The 18,758-nt window shown below is 38.5% G+C and overlaps 3 protein-coding genes across 3 annotated transcripts in view; all 3 read right to left on the bottom strand.

The window, feature by feature from the left end:
* The window catches only part of col12a1a (collagen, type XII, alpha 1a), a 57,300-nt gene extending 49,091 nt beyond the window's left edge, over nt 1–8,209 (bottom strand). Inside the window, exons 1-7 of the mRNA XM_053336107.1 lie at nt 8,051–8,209; nt 6,556–6,661; nt 2,628–2,744; nt 2,377–2,520; nt 1,936–1,989; nt 527–790; nt 103–267 (exon numbers count right to left, since the gene is read on the bottom strand). Of these exons, the coding sequence (XP_053192082.1) occupies nt 103–267; nt 527–790; nt 1,936–1,989; nt 2,377–2,520; nt 2,628–2,744; nt 6,556–6,625 (814 nt within the window). The 5' untranslated portion in view covers nt 6,626–6,661; nt 8,051–8,209. The remainder of the gene's footprint in view (nt 1–102; nt 268–526; nt 791–1,935; nt 1,990–2,376; nt 2,521–2,627; nt 2,745–6,555; nt 6,662–8,050) is intronic.
* Nucleotides 8,210–9,029: 820 nt separating this feature from the next.
* On the bottom strand, nt 9,030–11,858 carry LOC128375709 (cytochrome c oxidase subunit 7A2, mitochondrial-like). The gene is made up of 4 exons (XM_053336115.1): nt 11,757–11,858; nt 10,496–10,585; nt 9,536–9,620; nt 9,030–9,308 (listed from the first exon to the last, which is right to left on the bottom strand). The coding sequence occupies exons 1-4, from the start codon at nt 11,772–11,774 to the stop codon at nt 9,250–9,252; spliced, it is 252 nt and encodes an 83-aa protein (XP_053192090.1). The 5' UTR covers nt 11,775–11,858; the 3' UTR covers nt 9,030–9,249.
* An 835-nt stretch (nt 11,859–12,693) lies between these two features.
* Nucleotides 12,694–17,523, bottom strand: LOC128375706 (cell cycle control protein 50A-like). The gene is made up of 7 exons (XM_053336111.1): nt 17,073–17,523; nt 15,808–15,927; nt 15,167–15,274; nt 14,990–15,077; nt 14,612–14,755; nt 14,320–14,529; nt 12,694–13,178 (listed from the first exon to the last, which is right to left on the bottom strand). The coding sequence occupies exons 1-7, from the start codon at nt 17,319–17,321 to the stop codon at nt 12,985–12,987; spliced, it is 1,113 nt and encodes a 370-aa protein (XP_053192086.1). The 5' UTR covers nt 17,322–17,523; the 3' UTR covers nt 12,694–12,984.
* Nucleotides 17,524–18,758: the final 1,235 nt, after the last annotated feature.

An 18,758-nucleotide genomic window follows, 5' to 3' on the forward strand; every position in this document is an offset into this window, starting at 1 on the left:
CTTACAATGAAGAATAAATGGAAAATCAGGTGGTTTCCAAGAACAGGCAGACAATCACACGGGAGAGCACTATTCAACAAAACACTGAATAATAAACCATACCTAGGACAAATATTTCCACTCCAATGTTCCTAAGTCTTTTAGCATACTCTTCCACTGGGTCCTGGGATTTTCCATCAGTGATGATCATGGCTACCTTTGGAAAGGCTTTCCGGGATCCAGCTGCCTCCGTAAAGATATTTCTCAGCAGGTAATCTATGGCATCGCCTTAAGACAGAAATGGATGCTTATGAGGTTTTTTGCATATTTGTATTGTATTCTTACATTGTACCATATATTCAAAATTCATTCCATAAAATGGTAATATTCAGCATGTAGACTTCTAAATTCACTACCTTGCTTCCAGAATCATGGAGAGCAACATTAATACTAAAATAGAACTTGATTAATCACAGCAGATTTTTGGAAAGAAATCTACATATTTCTACCTTTCCATTTCTGTCCTTCCTTCTGGTGAACTCCTTACCTGTCATGGTATTTCCCCCCTTGTATGGCAGTGAGTTGATGGCTTGGAGCAGGTCTCCTCTTCTGGTATAACGGGTGAGAGGGAACTCTGTGCGGGTGTCTGTGCTGTACTGAACCACGGCCACTCGGGTCTTGTCCTCGCCAATGTCGAAGGCCCCTGCTAGTGCTCCGATAAAACTACGGATGTACTTAAAGTTCTCTCTGCCAACGCTCCATGAGCCATCCACCAGAAAAACCAAATCCGCTATTGCACTGACCGAACACTCTGGAGACAGATGGCAGAGAAATAAAAACAGTCAGGAATAAAATACTTATGTAACAGATTTTGATTGATCCAGTTTAGGAATATTTGGGGTTTTACGACTGGTTAATAATGGGTGTAAAAACTTGAAATGCAGAAAGCACTTTATTTATCTTTAAAATTAAATCAATTTCCAAGTCAGAACTGGGCCAATAAAGGTATGGCAGCAACAGCTTGGTCTTGGAACTATATTTTTGGCCCTTTTCTTCTTCTGTCTGTCTAAATAAAATAAAATCTCTGACAGTTAGTTGGATGGATCAGAGATATGCATGCTGACATCAAAGGAAATATCAACCAATGCCAAACAGTGGGCTGGTATAGTCATTCCAGCAGACGGAGGCAAGAATGTGGCTTTATAGACTAAACATTTAGCAGCGCTTCCACCAGCAATGTTTCAAATCCTACAGGGATTCATATGAAATTCTCTGGACCATTTAAGATGACTCTATTGAAATAATTGGCAGGGTTTATGTGGATGGACTTTAATCCCCCTTCCCCCAGTTCTCATTGACTCTAAGATCTGTTCCTCACAACTCATAAACCACCTTCTTAAAAAGACATCTTCTTTATTTAGAATTTTCTAACCTAATGTTGAAAATGATGGAATCGAAGCAGGGGTTTAGTCAAACAATTTAGGTGGTTCACTTCCTCAGAGCTTAACCATGGTTTAGGAGAATCTGGAAGAAGGGGTACAGTTTCCAGAAGAATCAACAGGTGGGGGATTATGTTTAAGAGACAGCACTTGCTTGAAGGTGGCACAATGAACATGTCATTGCTTGACAACCCCCTCCTGCTCTCCTCCACTCCATGACTCATAACAGAACTCTTGTATCCTAGCTTCAAGTCTTCCTTTCCTTTTTTCTTGATGTGCAGACTGGTTTCAATTAAAGGAATCAATGTGCGCCTTCCCAGTCACTGTCGGATCCCTGTCTGCTTACCCAGTGAAAACCCAACAGAAGGTAAAAATGTATGCCTGACCAAATTGTTCCATGGGAAAAAAATATAATGATGACACGAGGGGAAAAATATATATTCGAAAAAAAGTAGAAGGCTGCATAGAAGACAAGCCCTGTTCAGATTTTGGTTGACACTACAGTAAACATACTCACTGATTGCATCTGACTGTGGCCTCCTGACTCGTCCGCTGGTGTTACTGGACTGGACTGAAACACAGGAAAGACTTGGAGAGTTAGCACCACACGTTGTCGCCCTGTCTCACTGTGTGCTTTTTCACAGCGGAAAAAGTCAAGAAAATCAACACACCATAAAAGCTGGTCAACAGAATCAAAACCACATGCACACAAACACATATCTTTATGCTGCATTAGCTATAAACAGTGCCTGATTCAAATGTCAGTAAGCAGATGTGATTTTTCTCTCTCTTCTACGTCTTATGTGGCAAGATGAAAATGCAATAAAGGAAAGGTTTTACTCTTGTTAAAGGAGAATATCACTTTCACTAGCATATTCAAATGTTATCCCTTTGATGTAGTAGATGATCCTTGATATATATTAGTGCATTTTAATGTTTCCAAACATTTTAAACTTACTGGTCAGTTGTCCAAAGATAGGAATGCTCTCCTCTGATCCATAATAGGAGTTTATGGACACTGAGTAGTCCACATCAGGGGTCAGGTCAGTGATTGAGGTCATAGTGGCATATGGATCAAGGGATAAGTCTCTGGACGCTTCATCTAGGATAGAGAATCAAGCATTAAATCAGCTGTTGGAGTGCAGTGTGTGTATAAACTGTGTTCTGGCAGGTCCAGATCAATGACAAAAATGCTGAGTCCTTACTGACCTGCATTTGATACAATTTGAATTCTGAAGCCCTCTATCGTTGATGAGGGTCTTGTCCATGTCATTTCCACTGTGTTCTCATTTAGAATTTTAAACCTCAAGTCTGAGGGGGGTTCCACTGCAAAAGGGAGATGAAATATTGGTAAATCACAAAAAATAAGGGTATGTATGATTATGGTTATATGTTTGATCAAATCTAAGTTATGCATTTTTTTTTTTAAATCAAGCATTCACATTGATCCCAACGACAAACACTTCATGACTGAAGTGGACTTTTTTCATTGTTGGGCACAGACACATAGCATTGACGTCCATTTGTGAGGTTGACAAGTAAAGAACACGTGACAACATTGAAGAAGTGTGAGAAGCCATTTTGGAGCAAAATGGCATTTGTTTGAGTTGCCCAACCAAGGTGGCCAGCAACTCAAGCACCGGCATACATAACATGTGCACAACTCCACACAAACTTTACCAAAGTGCAAACATTGAGTGAACCATCCAACACATGCTGAGTGCAGTCATTACAACGCATGCCCTGACCACAAACTTAACTGCTCTTATGATGGAGTTGATCTCAGCATTACAAAATACAACAGTGACTTCATTCTCAAGTTACTGATTATACAATGGAATCAAGGTTGCCATGTAGTTGGTGAAGTAAAACTTGACAAAATTGAACACCATATGTTATATATACATCGTATATAAACATATTTCAAAGACAAAAAAGGTTTGTTGTTTATTTAGTTAGGACTCTTTACACAAGTGAGTGGCACACATCCATTGCAAACCTTTTAAAAAGAATACACAATTTGTCGCTGGAGACTCATGTGTACTTTTTCAATGACAGCATAATGCATAAGAAGGCATGGGAGAACAAGACTACTTTAGACACTCAAAAGACAGTTCAGATGTACTATAACAGAGAAAGTGTGTCATTAAAATAATACAGGAAAACATATAGAATGTGACAAGAACACGCGCCTTTACAACGAGCTGACTTGATCACAGCGTCATGCATCATGTACATGAGAAAGTTGTTTGACTCAACAACTTTTATTGACTGGACGGTAGTTTCCATGTACAGTTGGGATCACACAGACAGAGATGACAAACATATTTTAAAATGATATTCTTTCTTGTAGCTTCTAGGCTATCTGCCCAGAAAATGTTAAGTAAAAGAAGTGTGTTAACCTTTAGTATGTGTCATTTACATGCATAAAACTCACATCAAAGTACTTGAAGAGTTGTAAGAAGTGCTAAGTTTCCTTTTTGTTACTAACATTCATTTTTTTAAAGTTTCATAGAGTTAGTTTTATATGTGTGTCCTTATCTCTTCATTCATTCATTTACCAAACTAAATTCTTGATGTTACATGCAACTCATGAAAATTGCTATTACTAAGAAAATGTGTGTTTGACAAAAAAGCTTCATAGTGACATGATGAACACTTGAAAGTAGAGAAGACACGATGAACAAAATTAAATTTGTGAAAACATTCAAGGCGCTAATGAGATTAGCACACTGAAATTTGCACTGACTTGTAGAACTTCGCCAAGCCCTACATTTATCCACAGCAATGTGGACTGTAATGATGGGGATAATGGGAGGTAAGTGAGCATGCAGAAGACTTTAAGGAAGGAACTAGCTGTTAATAAGCATGCCATTAAGACGCAAGAATATCATTGTAAAATACACCTTGGAGGAGGAAGCCATAGCTTGGGACACACTGAATGCACAGGCAGATGACAAACAGGAGCCCACCAAATACTTAAAAACTATGATTGGAGGATCACCAACCTGGCATATCAACTCAAGGAGCCCCGATGGACCGTGTTCCCCCTCATTTCTCCACGAGTACTCATCTCCAACAATGGTAAAGGGTGTGCAGTTTGTTTGTGCAGGTGTGTATGAGTGAGAGGGTGGATATCAAGTATCAAAGCGATTGATGGTGGATTGAGAAATTTGCCAAAAAGTTTTAAGCAGACCTGTAGTTGTATGAGCAATGCGCCTGACGTTCATACGTTTGTTCATGGCAAGATGGTGTAAGCACGTCATTTCAATTTGCTACAATTTCTTTGACCATATGCCCTTCTGGTTTTAAAATATATTTGAGGAACAAAGGTGGTTTTTGTTAAAATAACGATCTCTGGTATGTTATTTGGACCTTGTGGTTGCTTTTGTTATATGTATGTCTGTCCCATCAGCCCCTAATAAAGGACACCTCTAGTTCCCAAGGGCCAGAGTCTGGCTACTGTTCTGCTATTAACCTCAGTCTCCAACCAGCCAGCCAACCAGCCAGCCATCCTGGCTTGTCCTACAGCCAAGAGGGGAGACCAAGGAAGGGAGGAAAGAGCACCGACTCTCCCAAAGAGGCAGGACAGATGCCAAAGTAATTCCACAACATGTGCTGACATTAAACATTACTGCATATTAACTTTCCATATGTATTGCAACTCAGCGTTTTTGCGAATGCCCGCAAAGAAGCCCTAGAAAGGCTCTTTGTCTTTCTGCTGTCTGAGGATTAATTTGCTATTCTCGTATTTCATCTTTCCATTCCGTTAGTGGAGATATGTGAGAGTAGACGTTAGACTCCTCTCACCCCGCCAGAGAGCTTTCAAGGGGGAAAAAAATCAAAAGGTTTCCATACCATATTTCCATATTCGCCATTATTTTGGACTAGATGTTTGCACATGAAATTACTTTAAATGATCCTGTCAAAACTACTGACAGATTGTTAACAGTCTAGTACAGATTAGCTTGTGTGACATGTATAACAAAAAGCATATAATTATTTCAAAAATAGTACTATACAGTATAAGCACAAAATCAAAGTAACAAAGTTATTAAATACAGCACTTCAGTATGGTTTTAAGTACTTGAATCTTAGTGGGATACTCCAGCGCTCTACCACCACTGAGATAATTTCCCAAAGTAACACAGCACTAACAAAATATAAATACAGCTTAGAGGTGAATGCGTCCGCAAGTACTTTTGATATTTACAATGAATGCATTTTTCTACTAGAACTTCTATACTATTGTCAAATGCTAAATGCTCTTCTAACATTTTGATGTATTTCAAATCATGGTGCTTTAATTCCACTTGTGTGCTATTACCACTGTCCTATAATTAAAGTAATAACTTAAAACACTGAATTTCCTCACTGCTGCAACCACTTAAACCATTGCAGTGTGATTTACACAGGTTTACAAAATACTGTAACAACTTCAACATAATTACAATAACTTAGAAATATGTGATGTAGTATTTCAATGCCTAATTACCAAGGAATTGGCAAACTTCCAGATTGTGCTTAGGAAAAAGTGCAGAGTCTTGCTATCATAAAACTGGAATAGCAACAGACCTGCTTAAACATTTACAGGGAAACGTTAAGCCATGAAATTACGTTTGTTCAAGCCTGAGTATGTGCCCTGTTGTTTAATGACATTTAATTAGAAATTGGAAATGAAATACTCTTTACTGTACTTAGTTTCTTACACTAGCCAAATCCAAATGAGAAAATGACCCCTAGAGTATTGGTTTAAAACCATCTAAATTACAGCCTAAATGCAAGCAAATGGGATGTGGATTTGGATTTTATATCAAAGCCTGTAATTTGTCTTGACAGATTAATAAGACAAAATGGGCTACAAATGAGGGATAAAAGCATGACAAATCATCAAAGAATCAGTCATTATTCCAAAAGTCACATAGTCAAATAGCATACACATGAAATAAAAACAGCTTTATTCACTTTATCAATACATATAGTGTTTCCATGTGATGACTCTCTGACATTCCAGTAAAAGTCTAATCCCTGTAACATAAACAACCAGTGGACATAATAGGTGAAATAAGAGAAGGAGATAAAGAGACAGAGTGGGATAGTGTATGTAAGAGGACAGATGCCAGGTGGTTTCATTTACCTTGAGCATCTATGGAGGATATCAGAGCTGCAAGGAAGGCAGCCGTGGCTAGTGACAGCCCTATCTTCATGTTTAGCCCTAAAGGATCAGCAGGGCATCAATCAGTCTGAGGGAAAAGGGAGAAAATGTGTTAAAGCTGTAGATCACGAGTCTATAACACAGCTAATTTTCTGAGTGGCGTGACTGAGACACATTTTTGTGGAACTTACTGCTGTGACAGGATAGTTTTAGCAGTTTTAGTTTTTAACGTGAAATCCAAATTGATAGCTATCATTTCATAATCATCATTTTCCATTTACATTGACAAAAACTGCAAGATTCATCTACTCCCTTACATAAGCAGTGCCACACCTTGCTGCCTAGCAGCTGGTGCCCACACCCTGAGGTCGATGATAGACAGGCTGATTAAAAAAACATTTACCGCATGATCATCATCATTGTTATGTTCATAAACTAATAACCGATTTCTTCTAGCTGCCTTGGTGATTTTAATGGCTCATTAACCAGCTTACTTTACCAGTATGGTCTTACCATATAGTCCTAGACTCCTAGCTCACTTTGGCCATACATGGTCTGGGTGGCCTTCAGAGGTCATAAAAAGACTATGTTTTCACCTGTGGTATCACCTTAGTATTGTATCATATTTCCTTTGGGATTTGAGACTTCACTACAGTTCACTGCTTGTGGGCTAACAAATATCCATCCTGATAGCACAAACCACGACGTTAACTTCTCTTCTTCTCTTAGAATCGCTACTTTTCTTTTTCACTTTCTCTTTTAGTAGCATAAATCAATGAGAGAAATTAATTTTAATTTTACCTGAATGAACCTCGCATTGTAACTAGCCCTAAAAGGCTGTTTTCTGCATATATGAGTTTCTACTAAATAGAATAATCGTATGCGATTCGGTTATTCTCTCTAATGAAGTATTCTCTGAGAGAGGACTTGCGCTCGGATCCATCAACACTGTATTATCTAAATTCAGCTTGTGCAGGTTTTACCACAGGCTGTGCGCCCCGCCTGGTGCACGACCAGGTAAACTGCACTTACAGGGACCATAATGACTTTCTTGGCCCCCCGGACATAAGAGGCTCATCTAATCAAAAATCAAAATTAGACATAATCCACAGTAGCTCAGCCTGCTCTTTTGCTGAAACGCTGCGAGGTCCTAACATAGAATAGACTCTGCTTTATCACCAGTCTGCATTATAAACCAGTGGCTGCACTTTCATTCACTTCACCTAAATAAAGTAGTTATGCGTTTTTACTTGAAAACTTCATCTTAAAAACTTTTGTTTAAGAGTTATTGAAATGTATGTTGATGATCTTTAAAAAGTTTGCCTCACAATGCATGCAACTTATTATTAACAAATTATTGCAAAACAGTACAAAAACTGCGACAGAATATTCTCAGTTTTGTAAAACAGCTTATAAATCTTGTAAATTAGATAAACCTTTTATTAATTATACCAAAATAACCCATGAGTCTACTCACCTACTCAACTCCCCAAAAGATGAACCGATCAAAATTGAGAGCAGCCTACTTGATGCCTCCCCCTGTGGAAAGTAAGAGAGAAATTTCAGGAGCTGCGGCTGGACCCCTCTCTCCTCTCTCTGGCTACTGGAAGCTCCGCCAGCAGATGTCCAAGAAGGAAAAGCCTCTTTCCAAGTGGGAAGAATCTTTCCACCATCGGCTACTTAATAGGGGGGCAGTTCCCAACTCTCAATTTACCATCATTTGGATTTTTGACGAAACCCCAGCCTGTCAGTTGGTGTTTGTCCCCTGCTAAGACCGATCCACTGTTAGGAAATTACGTTTTTCCCTGCATTCCTTTGGTCTGGCAATTTAATGAGTTTCCAGTGCCAATGTGACTTCACAGCAGGGTTACAATTGGCCAGACAACACTGAGGGGGGAAGTGTTTTATATGCGCAACAGGCAACCTGATAACATTTATTTACTTAAATCAACTGACATAAATATGAAATGTTATGTTTGTAAAAAGAAATCTCTTGGCTCTTGGTATCATAAGGCGGCTTTTCTCTAATGTGATCAAACTGTTTAAAAAAATACAAACATGTGTTTTTAGTACATTTAATACACCACTTTATTGAATGTAGACATCAATGGAAAATTAAGTTTAGCTGGGAGTGGCTAAGCACTTCTACTACAGCCTGAACTCCTTTTCAATGCTAGAGTGAGTTTTGGATTGATTGTTTTGTGGTGCCCTCTACTGTTCAAAACAAAGACCTACACATACCCAAATGTGGCTTGGTGAAAAAAAATCCAATCCAGCCTGAATATAATAAAACCACTTATGAACTCTCCTTTTTGACACCATATGAGCTCAAATTCTGAAGGAATTATAAGAGTGGAGTACTGACATATTTCCCAAAACATATAGGCTGAATATGAAAAACCTGTAGGTCTACAATCATCTACAGCAGCAGAAATCAAGATCAGGACAGTGACACATTTTATTGAGATGTTTATTTAGATTCATATTATCATTAGCAGCTCATGTTCTGTACAATCAATAAATACTGATATCTTGTGTTAAACATACTGATGTTATGTATAGGACAAATAATCTCCCAGATTACGAATCTGCACAACAGAGAGTTGATGAATTACATACAGCATGCGCATGATTGCTTCATCACACAATAAAGCACCATTTGTTTCACCATCATGTTTACTGTGGCTTCTTGGGCATCGCAGCACTAAAGAGTTCATACATAACATATCCAGCCCCTGTGAAGAGAAGAGAGAAGTATTACAGATGTGACACAGCCCAGGCTACTTCAACCAAACTTCAAACAATCCTTGATGATGCATCATCAAATTACAGTAATTTTACTTCCAAAAAAAAAAAAAGAGGCAGTTTCATTAATAACATCAGGGTCACATTTACCCAAAACATAGACTGAGACATCTGTGGTAAGCCTGACTCAACAAATCTCAGACGAATGCTGACATACCAAACACAGTGAGAGTCATTGTGGTTCTGTAGAGCACAACGTCCTTCACTCCACCCTTCAGATGGATAGGCATACCATTATCCTCCTGTTCAAAGAGTGAAGGCACATAGTTATTTTTATTGTAAAGACAGCCCTGCTTCAAGGATTCGTGAAGGACTTTTATCTTCATATGTTTCTGTTTCTATAATATTCTAATTTCTGTAGACTAACAGAATGTACTTAACATATATTTCAAATAAACATAAAAAAATAACTAGAGTATATGTTTCAACATAACACTTATCAATATTATGATCAACCTTTTTTCCCCTAAACAGCATTTCTACAGTTTTCTAACAAAGACCTCATCTGTGGTTAACTACAGAAATGAAGTGATGGTGTACAGTTGACTATGCAATGAAGCAGTATTTGCTGTGGGATTTAGAAGCAAGGGTAGGCCATTTATCAGCTATGACTACAGTCATTTCTAGCACTATGCAAGGTTCAGCAAAGCCTACTGCACTGGAACGTTGATTTAGCAACTGATTTTTAATAAGCAGATTGCATGCATAATTAGAATACAGTAATTCCAGCCCCAGCTACAGCCAAAGGTTGTTTAAACAACCCACTAACACATACTTATCTGTCAGGCTACAAAGAGGATAAAATCATAATCTGTCTCCAGAACCTGGGAATAAAGTGGAAGCTTTAACATTATCATTATCGGTATTAAAAGAGTTCATTCTTTGTCTCACTTAAAACACTGACAAATGAAAACAAAATGATCAAACACACATTATACACATCATGTTTCTAAGAAATGTATATTACAAGAAGTTCATTTAAAACTTGACTACTCCTGTAGTTTACAGTAATCCCACTTTAGCTTCTCGAACACTGTTACAAAGATGACATGTGATATTGATGGGACGTAATCTTATATTTACAGATGCTGTCATCCTTCTTTGAGATGAGCCGTACCTGAAACAGTTTCTGTTTCTCCTTCACAGTGTTTTCAAACTGTCTGCTGGCACTGCTGGTGAAAGTACGCCTGGAAAGTTGCCGAAGGGCCTGGTGGAAAACATAAAGACTTAACTGAGGATTTAATAGTTTTGACAGTTATGATCTAAGTATAACAAATAGTAGATAAAGATGTGGACTAAAACATTGTGAGTAAATGGAATTGATATGGGCAAAATTGATACAGCTGCTCAGCAAGCCTTCAAACCGTGATGGTGGAAACTAAATTTGCCAACTGAAGTTTGAAGCAAACGTGCTAAAAATAGTTCCTGGTCTCAGAGTTTGATGCAGTCGAAATGGTGACCTCTGCTGACCAACCCTTCATATTACATTTGTAACATAAGTCAACGCAATGTCATGTTTGACATTTCATTCAATAAAGGTTACATTAGGCTACAAAACATGTCAATGTATTGACTAGGCTACTGGCTACATGTCCAAAAATGATATGATTCAAATTCTAATTAAAAATTTAATTTGGCAATAATCTAACTAACTATTGTTATTGCTTAACTTAGAGAATTGATTTGACCTGACTCAAACTCTGCCTGCCTCTGACTGAAAAATCAGCCGATACGTGATTCTGAGAAAAATATACAACATATTGTGACAGGACGACCTGCTCGTCCCCTAAATGTTCGTTAAGTAACTTACAGACACCTCTATTCAGCGCCTGTGCGCCCGGCCGGTGTTATGTCGAAGTCTGTTCCCGTCGATATGTGTTCCCCTTTCTCTCTGACCCCAACTATAGTCGTCTTCTGAGGTGCTTACCTTAATTTAAACCAGTTAACTCTGCTCCAACTAACTTTAACCATAATCTAACTACCAACTGCGGAGTTGGTGCTTCGGGGAACACAATTTTAACATAAGAGAAACATTATTCCAGGGGGAAACAGACTTCCACACAACACCTGTTTGCTAGCCCGTTGACTTCCAGGAAACAGTGAGCTGGTGTTCTGTGAAACAGCGCTTGCAACTGTGTTAGAAATAGTATAAAAAGTCAATAACATTGCCATATGACAAGAACAATACATTTATTTAAATGTATAACTAATCAACTGAATTGCATATGATTTGCCATCTGACTAACTACGTTAACTTTGGTCATTTAAAGTTATACCGTTACACAGAACTAGCAGCCTGGTGAAAACTATTTACGTATTAATTACACCATGGTAACACAATTGTGACATTTTAATCACACAATAAACTACTGTCTTACCATAAGTTGTTTGTACATGATGGCAAATTTGTTGAGTCAAGTTGAAGAAGTGAAAGGACTCTACAAGGACGGACACGGACAGAAAGACGTCCCACAATCCCTCTGTGGAGCGGTCATATCCGGTCGCATGACATTATTATTATTAATAGCCGTAGTAATTAAAGAGGGCGTCCGTGGAAAATACAGTCACTAAAGCAGCAGTAGTATTTGCATAGTAGTACTTCTGTGTGTACAAGTAATCTATAACAAAATCACAAATGATACCAACACATTGACCAACTGCTTTAATTGGACCCTACAAACCTTATAAAACCCATAAATTTCAAATTTAAACAATTAACTGAATGTATCAATAATGCAATGATGTAACAGAGGATGGAGTGAAACAAAGGGGACAACTTAACAAATGAGACACTTTTAAAGTGCATATCATTTGGTCAACATTGAAGAGAGCAAGATAATTTAACAGTCGGGCTAAATGTGCTCATATTAGTCATAGAGGCTGCCTAGAGTCTTATAATTAAAAACACTGGATAAGTTTAGATTGGAGGGGTATTTTCCATGATAACACAAAAAAAGATTTCGTATGACTGGCTCAGGCTCCTTTAAAAATCAGTCACAGCTGAGGGTAGATAATTACACCTTTGGTACTATTTGTCATACATATTCTGACTTTGCGAGGTTAAAATACTTCTTGTTAAACGTCAATGCTTACCATAAGTAACGCCACACAAGTAACGATCATCCCATCCTATATATTAAAGGTCATCTCAAAAACCACAGAGGTATGTCAATAAAATATAATGATACATTCATCAGCAGGACATGTTGCAGTGCATAATATGGACAAGCACGTGCATTAAAAATTCATACATCCTTCAATAATTAAGCCATTCGCAAAGCACTGCTACAATGAAACACAGACACTTTGATAATGTATAGATAAATAGAAAATTTAAAAAATGAAGACAGGAAATGACATTCTCAGCAGCCAACCTGAAGCTATATGCACACACAGAGACACAGACTCTAGCTTCCTGTTTTGCCTTAGTTGTCCTATGCATTAAAACAGCTTTTGATGAGACACAGAAACACTACTGCTCTTACACAAAACACACAACAGACATTTACAGTGTATTCACACTAAAAAAATCAACAAGCAGTCCAGAAAAGACCCTGTAGGGTCACCCGGGAATGCAGAGGCAGGAGGTTGCCACACAGGAACTGTTTAGTTGGGAATATCTGCACTGTTGTTGCGTGTGTCATATTTGTGGTGGATGATGAGCAGAACAACACCCAGGAAGAAGCAGATGGAGCCCACAGTGATGTAGGCGATGCCAAGGAAGGGGTTCTTCCCTCCCATCCAGGAGATGGTGCTCAGGATCATCCGTTTGCGACCATCAAAACTGAGCACTGGGTAATCTGGTTACATGTGGTTAAAGAAAAAAGACTGGAGCTTCTGGACTGAAAGAAAATTACATTTTACGACTAGGTTTATCAATAGTATACACAAACTCTTCATATTCCCTTCATGTACTGAAAAAGCATTAAAACATTCCAACAATATTAAGCAGCTTATCTAGATTACAGTTAATCTTGCTCAGTCTTCAAATACAGCTACACTAACCAAATTTAGCACCATCACATCACAATACAATACCGTGCAATAAGTGATTCATTGAATTATCACTATTTTAGACTGAATGCAAGCCACACATTTTCATTTTCATTCTGCAGTTATACTGGTTCCCTTATAACGTTACTTGTTTTTAGGAACTAGAGAAATGTGTATGGACACTTCTGGTCTTGTAAGCTTCTACATTTCAGATCTGGGTCAAAAAGAGTTATGTGGGTGACTTTGCTGAGTAAAACCCAGAACATTTACTGATGCAAAAATGAGCTGTTATGGGATTGATTTAACACAGTTACCCAGATAACTCAGTAACTCAACTTGTTTCTTGAAACACCCCCTGGCATTGAAGCCATTAAACAAACAGATGTGGAGTGTAAGCGAGTATACTGGTGTTTGCTTACTGCACAGTATTTCATGGCAGGTTGACAACAAGCTGCATTTAGTTTATTTTGAAGAATACAGCTGACCGAAGAGAACAAGGAAGGCAAAGGCAGAATGTGTGTCCAATTTTCATTGGACACAGTGTTCATTTGATGTTGTTAAGAGGTTTTCTAAGTTTCACTCTGTCACTCTGTGGCCACAATTTCCTGTCACACACAGATAACTTCCACTTGTGGAACGTTATCTGACATTTAGACATGTCTCAGTAGAAAAAGCATAGGTGCTGAATACCATTTAGGTTTCTAGATCCTGGTACTGGTGCATGCCAGCTTGATGTCACACAGTTATGGATTACAGGAACAGAGTGGAGTCCTCCGTAATTGCATAAGTAGCACCTGTGTTTTTTCTACAATGATGAGTGCAAATATTTGCTGTGAGTTTGTTTTTCCAACAATCTTACCTTGTGAAGCTACATAAGGAAATATAGGAGGTAGCTGGGTAGCTCTAGTTTTGACTGTACTGTAGTTTCTGAGCACATTTAAAGGATACTGTAATTGATTTCCAAGTTGTATGTGCCACTGGGTAGAGTTGGGGTCGTGCTTGACTTCTTCTGGATGATACGATAGAGCTTGCGAAAGGTGGGCAACGCAGCCGTGCGCATCCACACAATGAAGTCCTCATTGATAAAGCCGTTGTTCTCAGCATCTGATGGGTCCAGCTCATAAACTGGCTTTCTCCAGTTCACTGGCTTGGCTGTGTCTGAGATAGAACGAGACAGGTTAGTCACTGAAGCCAAAGTGATTAGAAGCCTAAAAGATCATCGGCAGTTTGCTTAAATTACCTTGAAAAGCTGCAGTAAGGTTGTTGTTTCCACCAGGATTCCTGAACTTCACATGCTTGTCTGTCCACCAAGCAATGCCTTTCTTTACCAGAGGAATTGCAGTTTTGTTGCCAGTGGAATCAATATGATACAGCTCCAGAGTGTCTGGAACAGAAAAACATTACTCAGAACATTTCTTCACACCATAAAAAGGGTCATTAAGTGCTGCACACAAGCGGAACCTATGTACTGAACTGATAAGTTTTGACTTTTGTTCTATAGTGAGCTTTTAATAGGAGTTCCAATGATCAGATAAGACTCATGCTGAACACAAGAGTAGTAATAGGCCTTACATTTCTAAAGAAAAAAATGTTAAGTTGTTCAGCATGTCTCACTTACCATTGAAAAGGCTGTTAGCTATTGCCCCACATGGAGCGATCGGCAGGTTATCACTCGTACGGTACGGCTCACATTCTTTGCTGGGGTTCTGTAAACAGCAGCAAATGTTAAGCAGATGCAAAGTTGTTTTTTTAAATCTCTGCGTGGTGCAAAAGTACAACATTTCCAAGATTATACCTTCAAAGCATTCCGGTCGCCATTCAGTTGGCTGTCATCCCTGGACTTCACGTAACGTCTGTGGTTCTGATAGAAGTTGGATAAGCCGTAGTACATGAAGACATTGCTCTGCGGAGAAGGATATACAGCATATCAATAAAAGCTAAAAATAAAAAAAGCACTTTGGTGACATGAAACTTGCTTCTAAAGAAAGGTCAATGTGTATCAAATATGGGTCTGTGTGTTCTCAGGTAACACAGATGTTTCACCACCGTTTTATTTTTGTCACAACTAGATTAGGTCATAAACAAATCTAATTTGTGGCAAATGATACTGGTTTGTTTTAACCATAAAACTATTGACTGTTTAAAATGTAAGTGGCTGAGGGCTTTTATAAGTAATCAATGACAACCATCTAAAAGCTACCAGACTGCATATTTTAAAACTAGAATAATCGATGGTAATGAAGGCTGAGGCCAAACCTTGAGTGTCCCTTTCTTTGGACTCAAAATAGATCTTAATGGATAATCAAAGCCAGGAAGGCTTTTTTCTTCCTTTAAATTGCACTTCAAGTAATACTTATCAATTTCGGTGCTCAAGATTAGAGCATTATTTATTTATTGGCTCCACATACTGTAAACTGGCGCAGGACCTAAGCTCACCTCAAATGGCTGTTCCAATGTGAACGTCACAGTGCAGGTGCACGGTGTTGTGCTGTTCCAACTGTAGTTTCTGGCACAGCTGTAGCATGGACTGGATGCGTCCACACCAGTGTAATCAACCTTAAAACAAGAAGACAGTTTATAAGTTAGTTAGTAGCCAGTTTACAAAGTACACCTTGCTAAAACTAACACGCTCTGAAACAAATGCCCTGGAGTAAACATATTCTAGGGCTCTAACTTTTTTTTTCATTATCGATTGATCTGTTGATTAATCGATTTATTGTTTGGTCAATTAAATGTCAAAAAGTGGTGCAAAATGTAAATTATTGTTTCCCAAAGCCCAAGGTGACGTCCTTAAAAGTCTTATTTTGTCTCGACCGACATTCCATAAAGATGTTCAACTATTATCATAGAACACTAAATAAACTACTAAATGTTCACATTTAAGAAGCTGAAATCAGTAAATGTGGCCTTTTTCCCCCCTAAAATATATTCAAAGCAAAAATTGATTGTCAAGAGAGCTGGCAATACATTTTCTGTCAATTAACCAACTGATTCATTCGTTGTTGCTACTTTACAATATTTAGTTTTGTGTTGAAGCTGTTTCTGAGGGGTGTTGATTTTTGACTTTGTTGACTCTGGAACAGACCATCAAATAGGAATATTTCTTAGTAACACTTTACATGGTCCCAGTAAACAAATTACTACGATTTAGATTCACTTTTAGGGCCATTTCAAAGGCTGTAGTTTATGATGATGTTGAATTGTATTGTAAGAGGAAGTTCTAATATTTGATCAACTCTACTGATACAAGTGGGCGTTTGATTAAGGGAAGTTTCTAATAATTGTGCTACCCTCGCTGAAATATACTACTGTCAAGTATTTCTAATATTGCATCTGCCCTGATCAATATAAACCAAGTGCTCTACTAATTTAACTGGTATTTTTAATCTTAAATTTGTGTCTCTACACCTTCCTCCACTGTGAACACAATTTTGAATCCGTTTCAATTACAACTTGCGTCACTGTTGTAAACTGTAAGCTGCCTTTAGCTTGTTGTAAACTTTACGCAATAAACGGTCAACTCGGTTCAACTTATGGAAAGCCAGACGGCTTTCAGAAATATTTCAACAGGTTCCAACAGCTTGCCGTCGCCTCAGTAAGTGTCTAGTAATCGTGGTTGAAATACACAGTGTGGAACAACCTAGACAAAGCTAGTCAGTGGTCTTACTCCGGTTGACAACAGGCAGACATGACTGTATTACCTCGAACTCTTTGATGTTGTTTGATGTGACATACAGGCCGATGCCGATGGGGATGAAGATGAGACCGATAACGAAGAAAGCAGGCAGCACGGTTCCTGCTGTCAGGATGGGCTGCCAGGCAGGTAGTCTCTGCTGTTTGAACGCTGTATTGTCCGGTTTTTTACTTTTCACAGCGCCCGGGCCACCGTGACTCGAAGCGCCTGAGTGGTGTCCGTCCTCTTCCTTAGCGTTGTAGCTTGACGCCATCATGGCTGCAATCCGCTTCGAGCAAAATAATCCACTTTAGTTGACAGCCGACTGTTCCTAGTTTATCCCACACGACAAGTACAAGAGAAAACGTTGAGACAAAGGACAAAACTGTCCGAATATTGGAATTTTCCCTCTACCTAATCCGAAAAGCTACACATAGTATTGATATTATCTGTCCGGTTAATCGCTCCCAAGAGGAAGAAGCCGGAAGCGTTTGAGCCAATAGTATGTTGAAACGTAGGAGTTGCATCATCGCTGTATATGAACACGCCCCTTCCTGACGTCATGCAAAACAACACATTTCATTTGTTCTGCCGTTCAGACATCACACACAACAAAGAAAATATTATTAGGCCTATTAGTAGTATTATTAGTATTATTATTATTATTACCATTATTATTATTATAATCAATGATAATGATCAATCTCTACAGCATTAAAAAATATACAACACACAACATATAAAAAACAAACAAACTAGAAAGCCTAACTGAATTTGGAGGTTTTTAATGGTAAGAGTTGCCAGGTGTGTGTGTTGTATACAAAATAAGTGCGCTATTATGATAAAGAGTGGAAGAGCAGGATATGGAGGATACTCGAGCTGATGATCTGGCAACCCTCCGCTTTAAAGCATAGACTGTATAAGAAACATAAGAAAGCTTTCAAGCCGTATGCAGGGAGAAGCCGGGATCCCCCTAGTGGCACTGGCAGGTAATGGCATCTGACTGGCAGAACTTTGAAGGACTGTCAACTCGGGCGGGGACCATAGGCGGGGACACGTTTCAAAACAGGTCAGCAGCTGTAGGATGGTAGGTAGTAGGATAGATACTTTTTGTGTTTTTCATTTATTTTATTACTTATTATTACTTCCGCCAAGAACATTGTGATTTCACCTGTTTTGACATTAAAAAGGAACATAATTGAGCAAACATTAGTAACATGTAGGCTACTTTATAACAAAAAGAAGCTGAACGAATGTTTAGATTGATTACAGAACATTCTTATTAGTCTTTGAAATTAGTGGGGAAAGTATTTACAATTTAATGCCATCTCTCCCATTTCTGTCATTATGACATGAGCATTATTTGTAAGCAATATTAGCCACAGCTTGTCCAACTAATTTGTTTGTGACTGCCAGGCATCATTTCAATATGAAAATCCTGTCAGTAGAAACCTGAACAGCACACAGACAGGTGAGCTGCAGCCTTCTACAGGGGCTCTGATGTGATGACAGCTACAACTTGAGAAAAGGACAGAATGGTTTGAAAACCTTACAGCAGTGAGTTACAGAGCAGCACCTACAGGTTTCTATACATTTATATTCTTGTAACAATCATAGTGACAGTCTACGATATGTTATTTTTAAATATTAACTTTGGTCTCAGATTTATAGTGAAGGAGTCCATCAATAAAATAAATATAAAAATCAGAGAAAA

This window comes from Scomber japonicus, chromosome 16, assembly GCF_027409825.1.
Source record: "Scomber japonicus isolate fScoJap1 chromosome 16, fScoJap1.pri, whole genome shotgun sequence".
Taxonomy (NCBI): domain Eukaryota; kingdom Metazoa; phylum Chordata; class Actinopteri; order Scombriformes; family Scombridae; genus Scomber; species Scomber japonicus.

What these genes read in the sequence shown, in the direction of transcription:
- LOC128375709 (XM_053336115.1), bottom strand. An exon ending in AGAAACAGAAACTGTTTCAG is followed by an intron (nt 9,621 to 10,495) that starts GTACGGCTCATC and finishes CTCTTTGAACAG; the next exon opens with GAGGATAATGGTATGCCTAT. An exon ending in AATGACTCTCACTGTGTTTG is followed by an intron (nt 9,309 to 9,535) that starts GTATGTCAGCAT and finishes TTCTCTTCACAG; the next exon opens with GGGCTGGATATGTTATGTAT.
- LOC128375706 (XM_053336111.1), bottom strand. Translation starts at nt 17,321, where the DNA reads ATGATGGCGTCAAGCTACAACGCTAAGGAAGAGGACGGACACCACTCA. An exon ending in CATTGGAACAGCCATTTGAG is followed by an intron (nt 15,275 to 15,807) that starts GTGAGCTTAGGT and finishes CCTTCTCCGCAG; the next exon opens with AGCAATGTCTTCATGTACTA. An exon ending in AGCTAACAGCCTTTTCAATG is followed by an intron (nt 14,756 to 14,989) that starts GTAAGTGAGACA and finishes TTTCTGTTCCAG; the next exon opens with ACACTCTGGAGCTGTATCAT.